Source organism: Mercenaria mercenaria, chromosome 3 (assembly GCF_021730395.1).
Source record: "Mercenaria mercenaria strain notata chromosome 3, MADL_Memer_1, whole genome shotgun sequence".
NCBI classification, from domain to species: Eukaryota; Metazoa; Mollusca; class Bivalvia; order Venerida; family Veneridae; genus Mercenaria; species Mercenaria mercenaria.
The window spans coordinates 39,293,884-39,316,457 of NC_069363.1; the positions used below are offsets into that span (position 1 = coordinate 39,293,884).

General features: G+C 36.4%; 1 protein-coding gene across 4 annotated transcripts in view; it reads left to right on the forward strand.

Annotated features, from left to right (window-relative positions):
* Positions 1-18,925, forward strand: part of LOC123531717 (lanC-like protein 2) — a 32,508-nt gene extending 13,583 nt beyond the window's left edge. For 3 of the 4 annotated variants that reach the window (XM_045312929.2, XM_045312926.2, XM_045312927.2), the window contains exons 2-9: positions 4,149-4,266; positions 5,798-6,008; positions 6,965-7,109; positions 7,573-7,713; positions 9,080-9,265; positions 10,392-10,568; positions 13,684-13,753; positions 17,770-18,925. In XM_045312929.2, coding sequence (XP_045168864.2) covers positions 5,821-6,008; positions 6,965-7,109; positions 7,573-7,713; positions 9,080-9,265; positions 10,392-10,568; positions 13,684-13,753; positions 17,770-17,849 — 987 coding nt within the window. In that variant the 5' untranslated portion in view covers positions 4,149-4,266; positions 5,798-5,820 and the 3' untranslated portion in view covers positions 17,850-18,925. The remainder of the gene's footprint in view (positions 1-4,148; positions 4,267-5,797; positions 6,009-6,964; positions 7,110-7,572; positions 7,714-9,079; positions 9,266-10,391; positions 10,569-13,683; positions 13,754-17,769) is intronic. The other variant, XM_045312928.2, reaches the window with a different exon arrangement.
* The last annotated feature ends 3,649 nt before the right edge of the window (positions 18,926-22,574 follow it).

A 22,574-nucleotide genomic window follows, 5' to 3' on the forward strand; every position in this document is an offset into this window, starting at 1 on the left:
AGAGAAGAGGCCAGTTTCCCTTTTAATGCTGAGCGCCAAGCAAGGGAGCTACTGATACCATTTTTCACGTCTTTGGTATGACGCGGCCGGTGATCGAACCCACGACCTTGCGCACTCGAAGCGGACGCTCTACCACTAGGCTATAGACATTGCCTTTTTTTTATGAGATCAGCGCATTTCAAGCTGATTTAAAGACATTAGTTAGAACTATTTAATGTTCGAACAATTTTAATATCACGTTTTATTTTTAGAAATATAATATTGTTGTCATGGGATTGCCATTCAATAAATGAATTTCAGTTCCTTATGCAGAACCCAGGCTTTAGTCTACGTAATGATAATACATTGTATGCCTTTCTGCCGGTTTATCAAATGTGCATAATCACCTTAAGTGATAATGCCCTTTTTATGTATAAGGTTGGATTGTATTTGATATTTGAAAGAGACTTCCATTTGCTGAAATAAGATTTAAAATATCTTACAGTTATAATATTTAGTTAAAGTACTAACTATCCGCGTTTTATGCACTTTGGGGTGGATATAGTTATAAACAAAATAACAATACAATAACTATTCCAATCCTCTATTCGCTTTTAAACTTTTTGTGCAGGACTTCTATGCACATTTGTCTTGTTATCTTAAAATAATGTTTTTCCTAGGATGCAATCAATCTGAACACCGTGTCCTTATATGCCACACTATACACAGATATTAATGTTAGCCTAACATGTGCTCAGCCATTGCTATATGATTTGGCAGATCTATTTTAACTGGGCTATAGCCTTGGGGTAAATGGTTTGAACTGCTGATTGTATGTATAGACGACATTTGCTGTTGAATAACGTAGCTTGACTGCCTAAGACATAGCTTTTAGGAAGCATAACTGCAATAATGGTAATTAAGAGTGTGGATGTTCTCCAACAAAGTCGTCAGTGTGGATGTTCTCATTTTAATAATGTTGTTTGTTTTGAATAAAATATCGTCAGATATCCTTGTAAATAGCAAAATAAAACAATGGTTGACTATTATGCTCGTCACTGATATTAAATGAGCGTCAAATTTGTCCTCATTTCACGAAAATACGGTCAAAACTCACTTTCTTAGACAAAAGTGTGGTACAGCTCATACCCTCTTTGCCAACTGTTCGCATTTTCGAGCAAAAACCAAGCTATACGTACAATATGGAACACTACCGCAGAATAGTATACTCCAGGCCGGGTACGGTGCTCTTTATCTCGAGTCGAAAGCTGCAGTAATAAAAAAGTTACAAGACTTTTCTTACCTGAATCGGCGTAAATTTGTGTGTGGTCAGCTCATTTGCGCTGCTTTTTGATGACGTTGCATTCTTGGTTTCCCCACCGTGATACCTTAACTTACGATACGAATAAATTTTCGAGATACTGGCCTCTGGATCATATCAGCACGATCCCTTCGATATTCCAGAGTCACAAGACCAAGTTTTATTAACCTCTTTTCATATGATAAATTTTGCAATGATTGAACAAGTTTAGTCGCCCTTCTCTAAATGTCTTCTAATTTCTTTATATGTTTAATAATGAAGGATAATTAAATCACAGTACACAGTCATGTAAAGTTATTGGTTTTATTGTTTGCGCACATTAGCGTATGGATGCAGTAAAAGTTAATCGTGTACAGTACATACATATAGGTTTAGATCACCAGAAAATTCGTAATTTTGGAAATTACTTGAAAATTTGTACATGAATCAATGAGGAACTGAATCCCCTTTTGATACATTAAGTTTAATTTGAATTTATCTCATTTATTCGAAACAAAATCCGCATTTAAACTCAAATTGGCAGTGATGAAAATTTCATTGGTTAGTTCCTCCACTCAATATTTCCTAGGATCGCATCAAATTAGTTGGACTACTTTTAATGCTAAGTGCCATGTAAGGGGTAAAAAAATTGTTTGTTTCCGGTATCCTGATCTACCCAAATTTTTTGACCCACCCCTAAATGCTCTTGGAGAATTTTTTTTTTCAACTTTTTAACAAAAAGATGCAAAACTGCACTGTTTATGCTTTAAACATGGTCAGTGATGTTAGAAATCAATTTACTGATTCTCTAAAGGCTTAACCCCCTTAATTTCCGAAAAGTCCCTCTTAAAGGTGGTTAATCAGATTTTGGTCAACTAATGGATTTGTTCAAAACTTATCCAGCTGATCATTTACACATTTCTGTATTCACTGAGTTTTTAATACACATCAGATTTTCACTGGAAGTAACTTTAAAATCTGATTTTCCTATCCTGGTTACCCAATAGCATAATTATGTATAAATTAAATAAACATATTTTGCCTAAAGAATGATATGAATATAAGCACTATTGTATTAAAGTTGTCAAAGATTTGCATTGACAAGTACATATTTTGCCAAAATTAATTAGAAATGCAAGTTTATAAAATTATTATTACCTCCCTTTATCTATCTCGGTTGCGCAACCAAGACAGATTGAAAACACATGAATTCCAGGGTTCCCGCTGCCGATCGCCAATGGCGCCAAATGCGACAAAATGTAAATTCTGGCGCTAAAAATCTTCAATTGGCGCCAGAGACTCTGAGTACAAGATAATCATCGACCTGATCTTCTGATCTTTCTCAAGGACGCAATAACGGATTATCAGATATTTAACACTACACGAAGACAATACACAACGTGTCAATATCGATTTACACCTTGGGGCATAATTTAAAACTTCGCCGAGTCACTAGAGCGTTCCTCCACGCAAGAACGATTATCAGTCAATCTGATTCGCTAAATTTTGCCCCGCCTATTTACACAAAAGCAACTGAAACGAAATATTAGCTGCGTGCTTCGTCTAATGCACCACCTTTTTTATGATGCAAAAAAAACATGAGATAAATTTACAGGTTATTTTAATAACAATCAGATTCGCTAAGTAATCGAGACCGAGAAAATGACGGAAATAATGACACGTCAAAGCGCGATCAAAAGATAGATATATTCTCTGATCGTAAATAGATGAATTTTGCACAAGCGTTGTTAAATAAATCTACACGTTCGTAAATTTCAGTCGCGGTCGAATAATTTCAATCGAGGAATTTTTGAGATTCAAATGAACTAAAGTAGTTCTTTTGGTTCTTTTACGTGCTCAACGTAAAGTATTGATACACGGGGATAATTTTAAAAGGCTCAACCCCAGAGCTTCAAAACAAAGTGCTAATAATACCTGTAGGTGGAATTATTCCAAAGCTACACACTGTTTTTTAACCCGATAGTTGAAATATCCCAATATTTATCAAATGCAAATATAAAACTAGAAATTATATTGAAATCAAAAGAAACAGACCACTTTTTAGACGCTTTTATATCAAAGGGAGGTAACTACAAATTTTTATAAATAGTAATGAAATAATTACAATTTCCCTAGGGATCTAACACTATATAATGGGTCTTTTTGTTCCTTTAATATATCTCTAACAAAATATATGAAAACTACAAAATGTCATAAAATGTTGCTCAAATGTGATTGACTACCTTTAATAAAAAAAAATTCCAAAAAGAAAAAAATTAATGACCTAACCTAAAAAATTTTAGCATGTAACCGGAAACGAACATGTTTTTTTACGCCTAAGGGAGCTACTGTACCATTATTCATGTCTTTGGTATGACAAGGTGGGGGATCAAACAAACAACCTCCTGCATTCAAAGCTGATACTCTACCACTAGACTATTGAGGCAGACTGGAAACTTAAGTATAAGTACAGTTGAAACTCTGTAATTCAAATTGCAAGGGATCAAGTATTTTTTCTGTAAGATAACCGGAATTTGACTTAAAATTGATATTTAGTGCACATGTTTTCCAGACAGGACTTTGAAAATGTCTTCAAAACAGCTTGAATTTTGAGATAAGCAAGTTCAGGTCTGGCACCCCTCTTAAGCATCCAGTATAAAGTATTTTGTTAATGTCCATGGCACACTGTCTGTCACATGTTCAAAAATACTTGCTTTGGATTATTGTCTGATATCCAGTTTTCAGGGGGTTTTCTGAGGTTAGTATTTTCAATGTTTTTAGCTGACCAGTTTGATTTTACTTAAATACTGCTGAATATTTTATTTAGTTTCAATTAACTGGTATATTGGGTAATGTTTTCTTTTTTCAGTTGAAAGAATCATTAAGTAAGAGAATAGAGGAGCACATTGACAGATTACTAGAGAGACTGTACGAGGGTTTAGGTGAGGAAGGAGATGAAAGCTACTCTGTTTATACAGGCATTGGAGGTACACGTGCAAAAATCATATAAGTCCACATTTACACATTTTAAAAGTTCCATGTGATTAAATTAACACCTCTTTGTATATTATATGTAGGTGAAGATTATTTGTAGGCATAAGCCACTTTACTGATTGCATGTATGGTCAGCTCCTGAAGGATATTTACCATTTTAAGTTTTGGAGGTATTGTAATATACTAAAGATTCTCCAGTGCCAGATGTTCCCATTGGTCCCATGCAAGTTGTGAAGCATCATGCATTGGACCTAGATTTAAAGTGACAGCAAAGAGAGCATATTCCGTAACCTTCAGGGTTGTCATAGTGGCTCTAAAGTTATAGTCCCTTGAATTACTGAAAATTGCAAAAATTGACAGTGTCTGCTCTCTATCTGAAGAAGTTCAGTGTTCACCAAACTGAGTAACAGTGTGTATGGGCATAATATGAAGCGTGCCATGAGAAAACCAACGTAGTGGGTTTGCGACCAGCATGGATCCAGACCAGCCTGCGCAGTCTGGTCAGGATCCATGCTGTTCGCTATCAATACCAATTGGAATTAGAGAAACCATTAGCGAACAGCATGGATCCTGACCAGACTGCGTGGATGCGCGGGCTGGTCTGGATCTATGCTGGTCGCAAAGCCATTATGTTGGTTTTCTCATGGCACGGCTCATATCTTGGTCAAGTGTATTACCCAGCCAGATAGTCAAAGTCTCATTGGAGTTATGGCCCTTGAATTACATAAAGTTGTGAAAACTAACAGTGTCTACTTCATAATGTTCACCAAACTTAGTCAGAATGTTTATGGCCATAATATCCTGGGGGACCTAACAAGATTTGATAACAAGTCAGATAGTCCTTATATCTCTCTGCAGATATCACCCTTGAATTAGTCGAAATTGAGAAAACTGACAACTTCTCTGCTCAATTTATAGAGTATGTTTAAAGTCAAAAGAAGTACTGTGTTACATCAAGGGAAAAAAATATGTGCAATTTCCCCAAAATTAGCTGGTACTTGTTTGCGAAATTGATAGTGTTGTGAAAGAAAATTTTCTACAACATCAACAAAATATTTATCAAAAATATTAACAACTAATTGATGTTATTTCATGAAAGTGAAATCCTACAATGTACCAAAATAGAAACTCTTTTTCATCACTTTACCTGGACCATGAGGTAATTGTAACAGACTGAAAATATTTCAGCCCTGATTTGGAATCCAACCTTGGACCTCTCACACCTAAAGCTGACACTCTACCACATCGCTATATCGCTTACCTCACATAGCAAGGCAGTATAAATGTACCCTTATACTATACCCTACGACGTACTATTATACATACGTACTTTTCTGTGGAGTGTTGTATTGACAGCTGCATTCTTTGAATGTGGATTTTCCCATTGAACTTCTGTCCTTGTTTGTTTATTATTTATAGAGGTTTCTGCTCTTAAAAGGTATTTTACTTTCAAGGGGCATTTTAGCATAGGTTATTCTGTATCAAATGGATTATTATTACATGCATGTCAATATATGTTTACAGGCATTGCTCACTTGCATCTCCATATGTATTCCAAACTAAAAAAAGATCGAGGGCAGTTAGAGTGTGCGTTAGACTGTTTACGTCAGCCTCTGCGTCACCTGAAAGGTCAAAGAATATCATTCTTGTGTGGAGATGCTGGGCCGCTGGCACTGGGGGCTGTTATATATGATAAACTTGGTAGCAAACCTGCATCTAAAGACTGTGTGACAAGGTAAGAATGACAAACAAGTGGGGTTTTTTGTTTTCATTGATTTTATGCTGTGGATTATCATGTATATTATTTGTTCTGTCTGGGTAATTCATTTTGTAATGTATGCCATTCCACATTGTTGCAAAATAAGACAGGTCAGGTTCTCAAGGGTATTTTAAACTTTTTTTGACATAGATTTTGCCTACAGTATATATTTTACTCTAAAACAAATAATTCCAGTAAACAGAGGGAGGTTGCCTTTTTAACAACGGAAGAATCAAAGAGGTTGTGTATGAAAGTTAAAGAAAATATTCCACTGTCATCTGTCTTCCACATCAGTCTGTTACAATCATTTGTTATGTACATGTTAGAAAGCAAGAAACTGGTATATTATATACCAGTATTTAAAAGAAAGCTGTTGAAATTGACCCTTAGCTTAATTTTGAAAAGGAACTATTTCAAATGCAATGTCATACAATATGAAACTATTTTTAAATTTTTGCATTCAGTCGCTTTACTTTGCCCTTGTATATTATCATTTGACTGTGCAGTTATTCCCCTTTTATGTGTACTCACCTTCACTTTGCTTATTAAGTGGAATGTGGACAAAATCCCCCACCCGCCACTGCTTAATTTGACCAAGTTGAACTGATTTCCCCCTTAAAAGTTTACTCCTTTACATGATAGAATAAAATGAATGTTTTGTCCATCTTGATTTTATTGAGCAGGGAGATATTTTTCTACATTATGCATAAACTGGTACTGTCCTTACATATCCTTGCTTGGCTTTACTAAGTTATTCCCCTTTTATCTACATGGTACTGTCATTGACTTCTCTTACCTTACTGTGCAGTTGTTTCCCTGTAACTGGTTTATTTTGTAATACCTTTTAGGAAAGAAGTCTTGACTAGCACTTTCCAACTTTACAATTGCTTGCTTACAAAGAACAAGATTTAGTGATATTCTATTGTTTATAGGCTTGTAGGACTGCAGAAGGATGTATGTAGAGACCCGTCACTTCCGGATGAGTTACTGTATGGTCGGGCAGGCTACCTGTATGCCTTATTGTTTGTGAGAGCTCATTTGGGAGATGACAGTATAAGTACAGAAGTTATACATAAGGTAAATTTTTACATAATCATAGAGTCCATTTAGAAATTAAGAAATATTATAATTTGCATAAAGTACTTTTTTGGTTTGTCCCTTTACTAACAAAATTTTTATCATAACATTATTTTGTAAAAGTTCATCATTAAAAAAAAATCTGCTTATTAATAAATATTCATGTGTTAATAATGAACTGTAGTTTGATGCATTTTGTTATAATATATTAGGTTTTCAAAAAAAAAGCTGTGCCGTTCAAACAATATTTTAGCATTTATATTATGTTGATCAGAAACTCACATTTAGAATATGACTGTAATTGTTTAAACCATTCTGTTTAAGGGAGGATTTATATGCTTTTCAGTCAGGTATGCAGGTGTAGAAAACATACTAAATTTCAGCTTATACAAGTAATGTTTACTGTTTTTACTGATGCTGGAAATCATTTATACAGTAACGGATTTTAGACATCTGATTTCAGGTGTACAAATGTATAACTGATTCAGGAATTCATATGTCACAGCAACAAGGGTGGCGTCACCCACTGATGTATGCCTGGCATGAGAAACATTACCTCGGGGCAGCACATGGTCTTGTGGGCATCTTTTATATTCTCATGCATGTAAGAACAGTTCTGGATTTCTTCATACAGGCCTAGTTTCTTCTTTGCAGAGATGCCATTCCCTACTCCCAGCAGTTGTAGTGGCAAGGACTGCAAGATAAGGACATGTCGACGCCCCAGAATTAGAAGGGCGTAAGTGATAGTTACGCCCTTTTATGAATCATACATTTTTTGAAACTACACACCAAGGGGCATAATTCTGTAAAAAAAAATTTCGTCAAAAACTGCTGTGTTGACCAAATTCACCAATAATAAAAGGGCGTAAGTGAAAAGTTTTTCAGAATCCTAGTAACAGAAGGGCGTATCTGCACTTAATTGTTGTACCAGAAAAGTCCACTTACGCCCTTAGAATAAGAAGGGCGTATCTGTCATAGACAGTTTGTTTCGTTTTGCCGAAAAGTATGATTATCCACTTACGCCCTTCTAATTCTTGGGCGTCGATGTCAACTTTAACTCTTAGCCTGCTAAATTTCTAAAATGGACTGGTCTGTTATTCAATTTGGCAAATGCCATTTATTATTCGAAGGTGTGTTCACTGAAAATTTACTGACTGAATAGCAAACAGTGCAGACCAAGATCAGCCTGCACGGATGTGCAGGCTGATCTTGGTCTGCAATGGTTGAAAGGTAGAATCGCTTGCCACCGGCAGGCTTAAGGTTAATCACCTGTCTATTCTTAGCAGTTTTATGCTCTGTGCTGTTGCAGTATTAGCAGGTTTTATTCAAATGAACGTCGTGTACTTTCATTATCCATGTGCTGTAAAATCATGGATAGTTATTTTCAAACTCACAAAATTAAATGATTTTTCAGTAATGATAAATACATTTTGTATCAGACAGGCAGCGTATGTAAGAAACTTTATTTTTACATTGCCGAAGTTTCTGCAGTATAAAGCCGCATTTGTAATTTTCTGTAATTACTGCATAAATAATTTGATTGTAGAAAAGATTGACAACACACCTGGTCAAAATGTGTGGAAATGTAAATAAGAAAAAAGCATGTGTTTATTATGTCATTTGAATCTCTATCACAGTCTGCGTATTCTTTAACTGATGTAGGGGCCTCCGTTACCGAGTGGTTAAGGTCGCTGACTTCAAATCATTTGCCCCTCATCAATGTGGGTTCAAGCCTCACTCGGGGCATTGAATTCTTCATGTGAGGAAGCCATCCAGCTGGCTTACAGAAGGTTGGTGGTTCTACCCAGGTGCCAGCTCGTGACAAAATAATGCACGGTGGGGCACCTGGGGCCTTCCTCCACCATCAAAGCTGGACAGTTGCCATATGACCTATAATTTTGTTGGTGCGACGTTAAACCCAACAAAATAAATAAATTAACAGATGTATCGGAGTATGTTTATTTCATCAGGTGAAAGACGAGTCTTTGAAGAAGCACCTAGAAGAGTTGATCAGACCTAGCCTAGAGTACATGCTGACTTTAAGATTTCCTTCTGGTAACTGCCCTTCATCAGTGGGAAGTTCCACTGGGGATAAACTGGTACATTGGTGCCATGGTGCACCTGGGTGGATTCATATGTTTATCATGGCTTACAAGGTAGGATGTTTTACAAAAGACAAACTTATACATTAGTGTCATAGTGCACCAGGGTGAATTCACATGTTAATCATGGCTTACAAGTTTGGATGTTCTGCTTATGATAAACCAGAACAGTGTCATGGCGCACAAGAGTGGATTTATATGTTTGGTGGGATGTTCTGAATAAACTAAGTCTTGTACTTCTTTTTCTTATGGTGCACCAGAATGGATATACAGTCAAACTCGCTTTATACGAATTCATACGGACCTTAGAAATATGTTCGTATCAAACGAAATTCGTACTCGACTGTATATGTTATCATCATAGTTTAAAGGGTAGGACCTTCTGTTGGGAATAAACTTGTACACTGGTGTCATGGTGCACAAGGTTGGAGTCATATGTGTATCATGGCTTACAAGGTATGATGTTTGTGCACTAGTGTATCGGTGGACCAGGGTGTTTCTTTTGTTTACCATTGATTACAAGGTAGAACTTGGGCTTGTACATGATAACTGTAAACAAATGTTAGCCTGACTTTAATTGATAAATATCGTTAGATATAATCTCAAGTCAAAAAGGTATTTATATTATTGAAATAATTGAGTGTTTAAACTTGAATATGTTTTGTGAAATTCAGTGCTGTAGAGTGTTTTTAGCTCACCTGTGTCCATCAACAATTTCTAAAAAAAAATCTTCTTGTAAACCACTGGGCAGAATTACACCAAACTTCACAGGAATGATCCTTGGGTGGCCCCCTTTCAAAATTGTTCAAAGAATAAATTCCATGCAGAATTCTGGTTGCCATGGCAACCAAAAATGAAAAACTTTAATAATCTTCTTGTCCAAAACCGCAAGGCGTAGAGCTTTGATATTTGGCATGTGACATCATCTTGTAGGTTCGAACCTCAGAGCATTTCATGCGAGGAAGCCATTCAGCTGGCTTACGGAAGGTCAGTGGTTCTTCCCAGGTTCCCACTCCTGATGAAATAATGCTCGGAAGGGCACCTGGGGTCTTCCTCCGCCATCAAAGCTGGAAAGTCACCATATGACCTATAATTGTGTCGTCGTGATGTTAAATCCAACAAAATAAGTAAATATATTGAAACTGAAGTTCAAAATTTTGAATGCATAACAGTATTTCAGGAATTTGGTGAGGACAGATACCTTCAAGCAGCAAAGGCCTGTGCTGACGTTATCTGGTCAAGGGGACTTTTGAAGAAGGGATTTGGTCTTTGTCACGGGATTTCTGGAAATGCTTATGCTTTTCTTGCCATGTACAAACTTACAGATGATCAGGCCTATCTATATAAAGCTTACAAAGTAAGTAGTAAGAGTAATATTGCATTCAGCACGCAAAATCATTATTCAACAGTATTTCAGATGTGCAAGTCAATTAATAATCCCATTACCAGTGCTCATTTCAGATCTCTGTATGTAACTCACTACAGTAGAACACTGATTTTTCAAGATTGGAAGGGACAGAGCAAAATGCTGGTTATCCAGGATTTCAAGTGATCAAACAATATACATGTAAGGAAAAGGCTGGAAATGACATAAATTGATTGAGCAGGCCAGAGTGATTGAGCCATCGATGTTAGAGCAGTCTGTGTTTTACTTTACTTAACTACATCAATAAGACATTCATGATGATTGTTGATAAATTACTTCAGATATGTCTACACAGTTGTTATGCAGAACATTAGGCTCACCTGGGTATCCAACTATTCTATGCTGTACCACTTAAAAAAACAGGCATGCTACTTTAAGTTATGAAATATTATATGGTATTTTCATTTTCTTCCTTCTTTGCAAAAATTGATTGAAAGTCAACTTAATATTTAAAGAAAAAAGCAGTTTTTAACTTGAGCATAGAAAGTCCACTCTGTCTCTGATATTAATAAATGGTTATGTTTCAGACTTAAAACAGTTGTTTAACATCATCACTCACATTATATTACACAATGTCCATAACTCTAGCATCAGTATTTTATTAAAAATGCCCCCTTTTGTCTGAGAATTTCTGCTTCACATTTTGATTCACTCAATCTCTGTTACATGTATTAGAAAATGGATTTGATTCAGACTCAAAAATAATTGTTCCACTTTACTACCCACATGATATGACGTAAGTCCATAACTCTCACACTAATATTCCATAGATTATTCTGTACTTATTTTTAGCCCACCATCATCAGATGGTGGGCTATTCAAATCACTCTGCGTCCGTGGTCCGTCGTCCGTCCGTCCGTCATTCCATCCGTCCGTCCTTCTGTTAACAATTTCTCGTTATCGCATCTCCTCAGAAACTACCAGGGGGATTTTGACCAAACTTTGTCAGAATGATGTATTGGTACCCTAGTTGTGTCCCGCTGAAAATCAGACTGGTTCAACAATTTTTGAATGAGTTATAGCCCTTTGTTTATTTCTATCATTTACATAGATTTATATAGGGAAAAACTTTGAAAATCTTCTTGTCCAAAACCACAGAGCCTAGGGCTTTGATATTTGGTATGAAGCATCATCTAGTGGTCCTCTACCAAGATGATTCAAAGTATTTCCCTTGGGTCTAATATGGCCCCGCCCCGGGGGTCACATGGTTTATATGGACGTATATAGGGAAAAACTTTGAAAAACCTCTTGTTCAAAACCACAGGACCTAGGGCTTTGATATTTTGTATGTGACATCATTTAGTGGTTTTCTACTAAGATTTTTCAAATTATCCCCCTAGGGTCAAATATGGCCCCGCCCCGGGGGTCACATGGTTTACATAGACTTATATAGGGAAAACTTTGAAAATCTTCTTGTCCAAACCACAAAGACTAGGGCTTTGGCATTTGTAATGTAGCATCATCTAGTGGTTCTCTACCAAGTTTTTTCAAATTATCCCCCTAGGGTCAAATATGGCCCCGCCCTGGGGGTTACATGGTTCATATAGACTTGTAAAGGGAAAAGCTTTTAAAATCTTCTTGTCAATAACCTACAACATTCAGATTTGGACTACATGTATGGTTTTGAATGGCAAGATGAACCTTGACATGAGTTGACCTTGATTTTGACCTAGTGACCTACTTTCACATTTCTGTAGCTACAGCCTTCAAATTTGGACCACATGCATAGTTTTGTGCACTGAAAAAAAACCTTTGACCTTGACATTGACCTAGTGACCTACTTTCACATTTTTGAAGGTACAGGCTTCAAATTTGGACCGCATGCATAGTTTTGTGTTCTGAAATGAAATTTGACCTTGATTTTGACCTAGAGACCTACTTTCACATTTCTCAAGCTACAGCCTTCAAATTTGGACCTTAGGCATAGTTTTGTGTACCGAAACAAACCTTGACCTTGACATTGACCTAGTGACCTACTTTCACATTTTTGAAGGTACAGGCTTCAAATTTGGACCACATGCATAGTTCTGTGTTCCGAAATAAAATTTGTCCTTGATTTTGACCTAGTGACCTACTTTCACATTTCTCGGGCTACAGCCTTCAAATTTGGACAACTTGCTTAGTTTTGTGTACCGAAATGAACTTTGCCCTTAAGATTGACCTAGTGACCTACTTTCACATTTCTGTAGCTACAGGCTTCAAATTTAGACCACATGCATAGGATTGTGTACCGAAACAAACTTTGACCTTGACATTGACCTAGTGACCTACTTTCACATTTTTGAAGGTACAGGCTTTAAGTTTGGACCACTTGCATAGATTTGTGTTCTGAAGTGTAATTTGACCTTGATTTTGGCCTAGTGACCAACTTTCACATTTCTCAAGCTACAGCCTTCAAATTTGGACCACTTGCATAGTTTTGTGTACCGAAATAAACTTTGACCTTAAGATTGACCTAGTGACCTACTTTCAAATTTCTCAAACTACAGCCTGCAGACTTGATGCACATGCATAGTTTTGTGTACAAAGAACTTTGTCCTTGAAATTGATCTAGTGACCTACTTTCACATTTCTCAAGCTACAGCTTTCGAATTTGGACCACATGCACAGTGATGTGTACGGAAATGAAAATGACCTTGAGCTATTCATTAAGACTTGAAATTTGGAACACTCAAAAATGGCACATTGGTGGGCGCCAAGATCACTCTGTGATCTCTTGTTCCCTTTAAAAATGAAAAAAAAACAGAATATGTGCTCAATTTCGTCTCTGTCCCAGGTGATCAGATCAACAGATAATGAAAACTTATGCAGAAGAAGAGTAGCCGTTATGGATGTTGAATTTCTTGCTGATAATTCTAAAGGTCAAAGGTCTTTATCATGGATTTAACATTGAAATTTGTTTCAAAGTTTGAACTATATTGTTTCCAATATGGCAAATTAATGGACGGTCACATGGTACAAATTAGAATCGCTGATTTTAAAAGAAAACAGGTATAGAATAAATAACAGATTAATTGAAGTAACCATATTTTCTTGTTGTTGATAGTTTGCTACCATGACAATGGAGAGAAACGTAAGAGTGAGAATTCCTGATCATCCATATTCATTATTTGAAGGTAAACTTTTATTTGTAACAACAGTTGTTTAAGATTACATGCTTGTAATGGTTTACAGGGTATACAAAAAATAGTTAAATAATCCAAAGCACAATTCTAGAAAATTAAACATGTCATAAGACTGTAATACCCTTGCTGTGGGATGTTACAATATAGATGTATTTGTAGTAATATAGGAGTAATAGCACTATGACAATGGGGCATTTAACATTCTGTTACGCTGATGATAGAAATTTAAAAAAAACAAGAGCTGTCCGTAAGACAGCCAAGCTCGACTATTCGAAATATTGTCCCAGAAGCAGGAAAATATTACCCAAAAAGGTTAAATATCAAAAGAGTTTTAAGTTCAAAAGGGGGCATAATTTGACCAAAATGCATATCACTTAATATGGGACTTGCTGCTATCAACTAGTTTTATAACCCCGAAGGCACATGTGAAGCTTCAATTCAATATCTGCATTAGTTTTGGAGATAGAAACTTGCATGTAAAACTTTAACCAGAATTTTCAAAGTCCAAAAGGGGGCATAATTTGCCCAAAATACATGCCAGAGTTATGGGACTTGACCCAGTGAGGTTGGTAATTGATCTAGAAAAAGAAAAAATAAGTTTCAAATCTATATGCCTTTTAGTAATTGCTGTATGTACTTGCACGCAAAACTTTAACCAGGATTTTCTAAGTCCAAAAAGGGGAATAATTTGCTCAAAATACATGTAAGAGTTATGGGACTTGATCCAGTGAGGTTAGTAATTGATCTAGAAAAAGAAAAAATAAGTTTCAAATCTATATGCCTTTTAGTAATAGCTATATGTACTTGCACGCAAAACTTTAACCAGAATTTGCTAAGTCCAAAAGGGGGCATAATTTGGCAAAAATGAAAGTCAGAGTTATGGGACTTGATGCTATCGACTAGTTTTATAACCCCGAAGACACATGTGAAGTTTCAAATCAATATCTGCATTAATTTTGGAGATAGTAACTTGCATGTAAAACTTTAACCAAAATTTTCTAAGTCTAAAAGGGGGCATAATTTGCTCAAAATACATGTCAGAGTTATGGGACTTGACCCAGTGAGGTTGGTAATTGATCTAGAAAAAGAAAAAATAAGTTTCAAATCTATATGCCTTTTAGAAATAGCTGTATGTACTTGCACGCAAAACTTTAACCAGAATTTTCTAAGTCTAAAAAGGGGCATAATTTGGCCAAAATGAAGGTCAGAGTTATGGGACTTGCTGCTATCAACTAGTTTTATAACCCCGAAGACACATGTGAAGTTTCAAATCAATATCTGCATTAGTTTTGGAGATAGTAACTTGCATGTAAAACTTTAACCAAAATTTTCCAAAGTCCAAAAGGGGGCATAATTTGCTCAAAATACATGTCAGAGTTATGGGACTTGACCCAGAGAGGTTGGTAATTGACTTAGAAAAAGAAAAAATAAGTTTCAAAGCTATATGCCTTTAACTGATGGCTGTATGTACTTGCATGCAAAAACTTAACCAAGGTGTGACGCCGACGCCGACGCCAGGGTGAGTAGAATAGCTAGACTATTCTTCGAATAGTCGAGCTAAAAATAAGCAAGTCAGTAGCATTTGTTTGCACACAAGTTTGTTAGGCAGTTTTGATCATTCCCATGTGAACTTCTGTTAAAAGTGAAAAAAAAATAATAAGGCTGTCTGCAATAGCTTTTAGTGAAGAATAATCAGTACTCAGTCTGGTAAAATAATTTTTGAAGTTTATTTCTTGTTCTTTCAAAGAATTTTAGATGGTTCACAAGTTGGTCAAATATCATGAATATTCTGCTTTATATCAGGATTAGTCTACCATGCTCACCAGTTTATTTTGAGAACTCAACTTTTAGCCTTGCAAAAGTATTTGATGAAATCAGTTAGTCCTTCTGATGTAACTTTGTTTGCCTTTTGTTTATCCCCCCGCCAAAGGCGAAGGGGATATAAGAAATGCTCTCCGTCCGTGCGTCCGTCCGTGCGTCCGCAACGATCTTTGTCCGGAGCATAACTCCAAAAGTACTGGAGGGATTTTCTTCAAACTTCATACACTGATAGAACACATTGGGAGGAAGTGCAGAGTGCAAGAACAATAACTCTACCTTGCCAATTTTTCGAGTTATTCCCCTTTATCTTACTTTCTTAAAAAAATTTGTCCGGAGCATAACTCCAAAAGTACTGGAGGGATTTTCTTCAAACTTCATACACTGATAAAACACATTGGGAGGAAGTGCAGTGATCAAGAACAATAACTCTGCCTTGCCTTTTTTGGAGTTATTCCCCTTTATCATATTTTCTTAAAAAAATTTGTCCGGAACATAACTCCAAAAGTACTGGAGGGATTTTCTTCAAACTTCATACACTGATAGAACACATTGGGAGGAAGTGCAGTGTACAAGAACAATAACTCTACCTTGCCAATTTTTCGAGTTATTCCCCTTTATCTTACTTTCTTAAAAAAATTTGTCCGGAGCATAACTCCAAAAGTACTGGAGGGATTTTCTTCAAACTTCATACACTGATAGAACACATTGGGAGGAAATGCAGTGATCAAGAACAATAACTCTGCCTTGCCTTTTTTGGAGTTATTCCCCTTTATCATATTTTCTTAAAAAAATTTGTCCGGAGCATATCTTTTTCATGCATGGAGGGATTTTGATATATCTTGGCACAAATGTTCACCACCACGAGGCGGAGTGTCAAGCGCAAGACCCAGGTCCCTAGGTCTAAGGTCAAGGTCACACTTAGAGGTCAAAGGATACAAAAATGAAAACCTTGTCCGGAGCATTTCTTCTTCATGCGTAGAGGGATTTTGATATAACTTAGCACAAATGTTCACCACCATGAGACAGAATGTCATGCGCAAAATCCAGGTCCCTAGGTCTAACGTCAAGGTCACACTTAGAGGCCAAAGGTCAGATACAAGAATGACTTTGTCCGAAGCATTTCTTCTTCATGCATGGAGGGATTTTGATGTAACTTGGCACAATTATACACCATCATGAGATGAAGTGTCGTGCGCAGTTCCCTTCTTTAGAATTACTTCCCTTTGTTGTTACTTTAAATAGCTTTTATTGTAACTTTTTCATTACTAGTCGTAGGGAAAAATCGAGACCACTTTTCTGTAGTACAACATGCATGCTACATCCAATTTTGAGGTGTATTTTGACCAATCTCTAACCTGGTAAAGATTTTTGTGTGGACTTGCAATTTTTTTTTTTTTTTTTTTTTTAAGATTAACTTCCCTTAGTTGTTACTATAAATAACTTATATTGTAACATTTTTATAATTGACCATAGGGAAAAAACAAGACTACTTTTCTGTGGTACAACATAGATGTTACTTTCCAATTTTAGGTGTATTTTAAGATATCTCTACCTGGTAAGGAGGTTTCTTGTGGACTTAGAAAAACAAAAGACTTACAATGATTACTTAACAACCACAAAATTAAAATTCCATTTGCAAGTACAGCTGCTAGAGTAAAGAAATTTGCTGTGACGGGCATATATTGTGACATTCTGGCACTCTTGTTCCCTGTTAGCTTTCCATTCCTTCTTTTTACAGTAGCCATATAGAAAAACATCATAGCTATACTGTTCATGAAAGTTAATAAAATTTAGCATACCACCTCACTACTGACTTATTCTTTCTTCCACATCTTTAAAACCCCTGATGCGGACCACATCTAAACGGTTCTTCAAAGCTTTCCCCAAAATTAATACTTTCAGACACTAACTTGCCAGGAACTTTAGCCTTCAATTATAATATACCCGGCGGGGGGATTGGCCATGTCTAACATGGCTCTTGTTTCATATGTAATAGATGTAGTTACACAAACTATGTTTATGCACAGATAAGTAAAACTAAACTCTGCACTACCAAAAAAAATTAGCAGACCAAATTATCATGCTTATTTCAGAGCTTTGGTGAATAAAAGACCCCAGCTTTTAACTTTATTTACATTTTACAGTCTGTTACTTACATAAGTGTTAAAAAACCTGTTTATTTTCAGGTCTTGCTGGAACAATCTATTTCTTGATAGATCTGCTTGATCCAAAGAGTGCAAAGTTCCCTGCATTTGATTTGCCATAAAATCAAGACAACAGATGGTGCAGAATTGTCTATATTGATTTTAAAGCTTTGCTGCCAAAAAAAGGAAAATGACTTGATATACTCTACTGGTGTGTGTAGGTTTACATGTCACAGAAATATATAAGATATGACAGTGAAAAACAGAATGATGTTCAATACAACTACTGGTTGTATCATTCCCTGTATTCTATAAACATCTCCATGGTTACATAGGAGAATCACTTGCTTGTAGTTCTTGCTTCCGTACCTTAACAGACGTTATTCTTTTATTTTTTTGGTGGTCTTTTCAGAACAGTATATAAACATCTCTGAAGCCGAGAAAAAAGTAACTCTGAAAGAATACTCGTCTACTGAATTTCTTTGTGAAATAATTCACATTTCATTTATGAACAAGAACCAGCCAGCTGAAAAGGGAACAGTAAAATATAGTTTGTGATCATGTTCAACAGTAATTGTAATGTCATTGGTGGCTGCAGAGATTAACTTTCCACAGAAATATCTGGAATTTACATATGGTGATTATGTATCTTGGGCCTACTTTACAATGCATGGCTCTATGGCTGTGTTTTTGGGGTTCTGTGCTTCCGAGAAATCTATCCTTACCTTTTATCTTGGATAGACTAAACATTGTACAGGACAAAATATTTTACCCGTGCCAATAACCAGAACCATGCACAATAACCATCTATTGACATGCCATGTGATGTTCCAATCATTGACAAGTGAAGTTGTGTTCTGGTTTATAATGAATCATTCTTTAAACTGCACTGGCATGTCTTCAGTGGTTATTGACACTCTTAAGATTATATAAGCACTTGGTCTATGCACTCATGCCAATGTAGATGTTGTAGCACCAATCACCGGTGGAGTAATTCCAACTCATTTTAGTTAAAGTAGCCATATTAGTGTTGCCGAAATGGGTCAGTGTGCAATGTTTTGTCTGTCGTACTAACGTACATCTATGTCATTTGGTATTTTATTTTACATTTCTTGTGAAAACTAGTTATAGACTTGTTGCATTGTAAATACTGTTTCCATGTGAAAATCTCATTGGTATTAAAGTTGTGTTTATCTGACATCAGTTTTGAATTTTAATTGCATTTCATCTTGTTCTAAATGTTTGTTATTACGTTATATCAGCCCATTACAAGTTTTTTCACTACTTTGTGCAAATCATTATTGTATGAGGGACTCATTTTTAGCTCACCCGAGCACAAAGTGATCATGGTGAGGTATTGTGATCACGCTGTGTCCGTTGTCTGTCCGTCTGTGCATGTGTGCATCAAGTCATCCGCTGTCAACATTTGTGTTTAAACGACATCTCCTCCAAAACCACTGAATGGATTTTGATGAAACTTGGCCATTGTTCCTTGGGTGGTCCTCTACCAAAGTTATTCAAACGGTTCGCTTGGTGGCACATAGCTAAAAATAGAAAAAACTTCTAACAACATCTCCTCCTAAACTGGTGGTCCAATTTTAAAATAATTACACACAAAAGGTCCTTATGCTACCCTCTACCAAGATTGTTCAAATTATACTGATTTGTCAAAAAATGGCTGCCAGAGGGCGTGGTCACTTTTCCCTATATGCATATAGTGGAAAATTAAAAATCTTCTTGTATGAAACTGCCAATCTGACTAAAGTACTTATCCTATTACGCTACGCATAGGATCTGAGAACGACCTATTCATTGCCTCGTTCTGACGACCCTTTCGCTAGCCAACCAGAGCCTAACTTACAACATCTTGCAAATCTTCCTGTAGCCTTGACTTTTGATATTTATAATTCTTATGTCATAATGTATCAGATAGCCGGTTAGCTCAGTAGGTAGGCCACTTGCTTTATAAGCGAGGGGTCCCGGGTTCGAGCCCTGGAATGACTGCACATTTTTCTTACTCTTTGACATTCGAACAAGTCGTCTGATTGGATAAAATAAAAATAGCAATACTGGAAATCCAAAATATACAGAAGACGAATGTGAATGGGTCGTTCTCAGATCTTCGTTTAGAAGATCAAGTACTTTAGTCAGATTGTGAAACTGCTGGCCCGATTTTAGAATAATTTTACACAAATGGTCCTTGTGTGACACTCTACCAGATTTGTTCAAATTATATCGATTCCTCAAAAAACATGGCCGCCAGAGGGCATGGTCACTTTTCCCTGTATGTATATAGTGGAAACTTTAAAAATCTTCTTGTATGAAACTGCTTGTCCGATTTTAGAATAATGTTACACAATGGTCCTTGTGTTACCCTCCACCAAGATTGTTCAAATTATTTTGATTCGTCAAAAAAACATGGCCGCCAGAGGGCTTGGTCACTTTTCCCTATATGTATATAGTTAAAACATTAAAACTTTTCTTGTGTGAAACTGCTGACCCCATTTTAGAATAATTTTGCACAAATGGTTCTTGTGTGACCCTCTACCAAGATTGTTCAAATTTTTCCGATTTGTCAAAAAACATGTCTGCCAGGGGATATGGTCACTTTTCCTCTTTGAATCAATAATAGCTAGAGCCTTGATATTTAGCGTGTGATATCAATTTATAATGTCTACCATAATTGTACAAATTATTGCCCTAGGTTCAAAAGTGTGTGTGGCATGTATATAATATAGGCTAACATAGAAGAAACCTAACTCTGTACTTTTGAAGCCTTGTACACAGGTGAGCGCTTGAGGGTCAATGACCCTCTTGTTTGTGGATTTAGTTGTTGCGAAAATCCTCCAAATCATACATGTGATCTCTTGGGCTGGAGGATCAAAATTGTGACGTTTCACAAGTCCTTCTTGTCTTTCAGACCTGCAAACATTTTGAAACAAGTGTTCATAGAACGAAATGCCCCGCTTGATGCATTCAGTAACTGCACAAGGAACAGAAATTAGTTGGTCACTGTGCACTGGACATTTGACATACTGACCTCTAATCAATACTTATGGGTCATTTAGCAGTCATAGGTGACCTCCATATCGAATGTTTAGTTTAGTTTAAACATATTTTATTGCTTATAATACATGTATTTATATCATTACAGCAACAAATGCATATTAACAATCAATTGAATATAGCAATAGGGTTGGGCCACAAGTTCTGCCAACATTAGTAATTAGTGATAGACAAAGCATTCTCTAGTTATTTGGCAAAAAAAAAGTTATACTGTTTTGGGTCAATGTGATCTTGACCTTTTACCTACTGATCTCAAAATCCATATGGGTCATCTGCTGATCAACCTCCCTATTAAGTTTTGTGATCCTAGGCCCAATTGTTCTCAAGTTATCATCCGGAAACAGTTTGACTGATGGGTCACTGTGACCTTGACCTTTGACCTACTGATCTCAAAATCAATAGGGGTCATCTGATGGTCATGATCAACCTCCCTATTAAGTTTTGTGATCCTAGGCCCAAGCGTTCTGAAGTTATTGGCCGGAAACGGTTTAACTGTTCCGGTTACTGTGGCCCAAGCGTTTTCAAGTTATCATCTGGAAACGGTTTAACTGTTCTGGGTCTCTGTGACCTTGACCTTTGACCTACTGATCTCAAAATCAATAGGGATCATTGGCTGGTCATGATCAACCTTTCTATTACGTTTCTTAATCTTAAGCACAAGCGTTCTTAAGTTATGATCTGGAAACAGTTTAACTGTTCCGGGTCTCTGTGACCTTGACCTTTGACCTACTGATCTCAAAATCAATAGGGGTCATCTGCTGGTCATGATCAACCTCCCTATTAAGTTTCCTGATCCTAGGCCCAAGCATTCTTTAGTTATCATCCAGAAACCGTTTAATTGATCTGGGTCAGTGTGACCTTGACCTTTGACTTACTGATATCAAAACCAATAGGGGTCATCTGATGGTCATGATCAACCTCCCTATTAAGTTTTGTGATCCTAGGCCCAAGCGTTCTCAAGTTATCGTCCGGAAACGGTTTAACTGTTCCGGGACACTGTGACTTTGACCTACTGATCTTAAAATCAATAGGGTCATCTGCTGGTCATGATCAACCTCATTAAGTTTCGTGATCCTAGGCCCAAGCGTTCTGAAGTTATCATCCGGAAACAGTTCAACTGTGATGGGTCACTGTGACCTTGACCTTTGACCTATTGATCTCAAAATCAATAGGGGTCATCTTATTCGCGAAAATGTTATGAAAGTAATGGTTTTTCCATAGACTCCCATTATGAAATATTGCGTGAGGTCCAAATTGTTCAAATCAGTCTAGCAAAAAATCAAGCACACGACCCTATCTTTTTTATTTGCTGAAAGTTGTAGGTATATTCTGAAGTTTTGAAAAATCCGAGTTTAATCAAATTTAACAACATACGCCACATTCATGGCCTTATCTTCAGTAATGTTTATCTTGATGATTCTAAGGCCAAGTTTAACATTGAAAGATAAACGGAGAAACAAAAAACTAATAACAGACAAGCAGAAAGAAATGTTACAATAAATGAAAGACAAAAACTTCATTCTCCTATGAAAACTGTCACAGCGCCAATCAAACATATTAAGAGACCTTTAACTCCTTGTTCTAGTGCATAGAGGACTACAAGGAATGAACTCATTTCAGTTATTCTTATTATAACAGCAGAAGAGAAATTACAGCTGGGAACATACTTAAATATGCTAAAATATGAAAATATGATTAAAAACCTATTAAAGTGACAAATGGTTGCAGTGTGTTGGAGAATACTCCCCCGCCCACACCCCAATGCGTACCCGACTTCGATA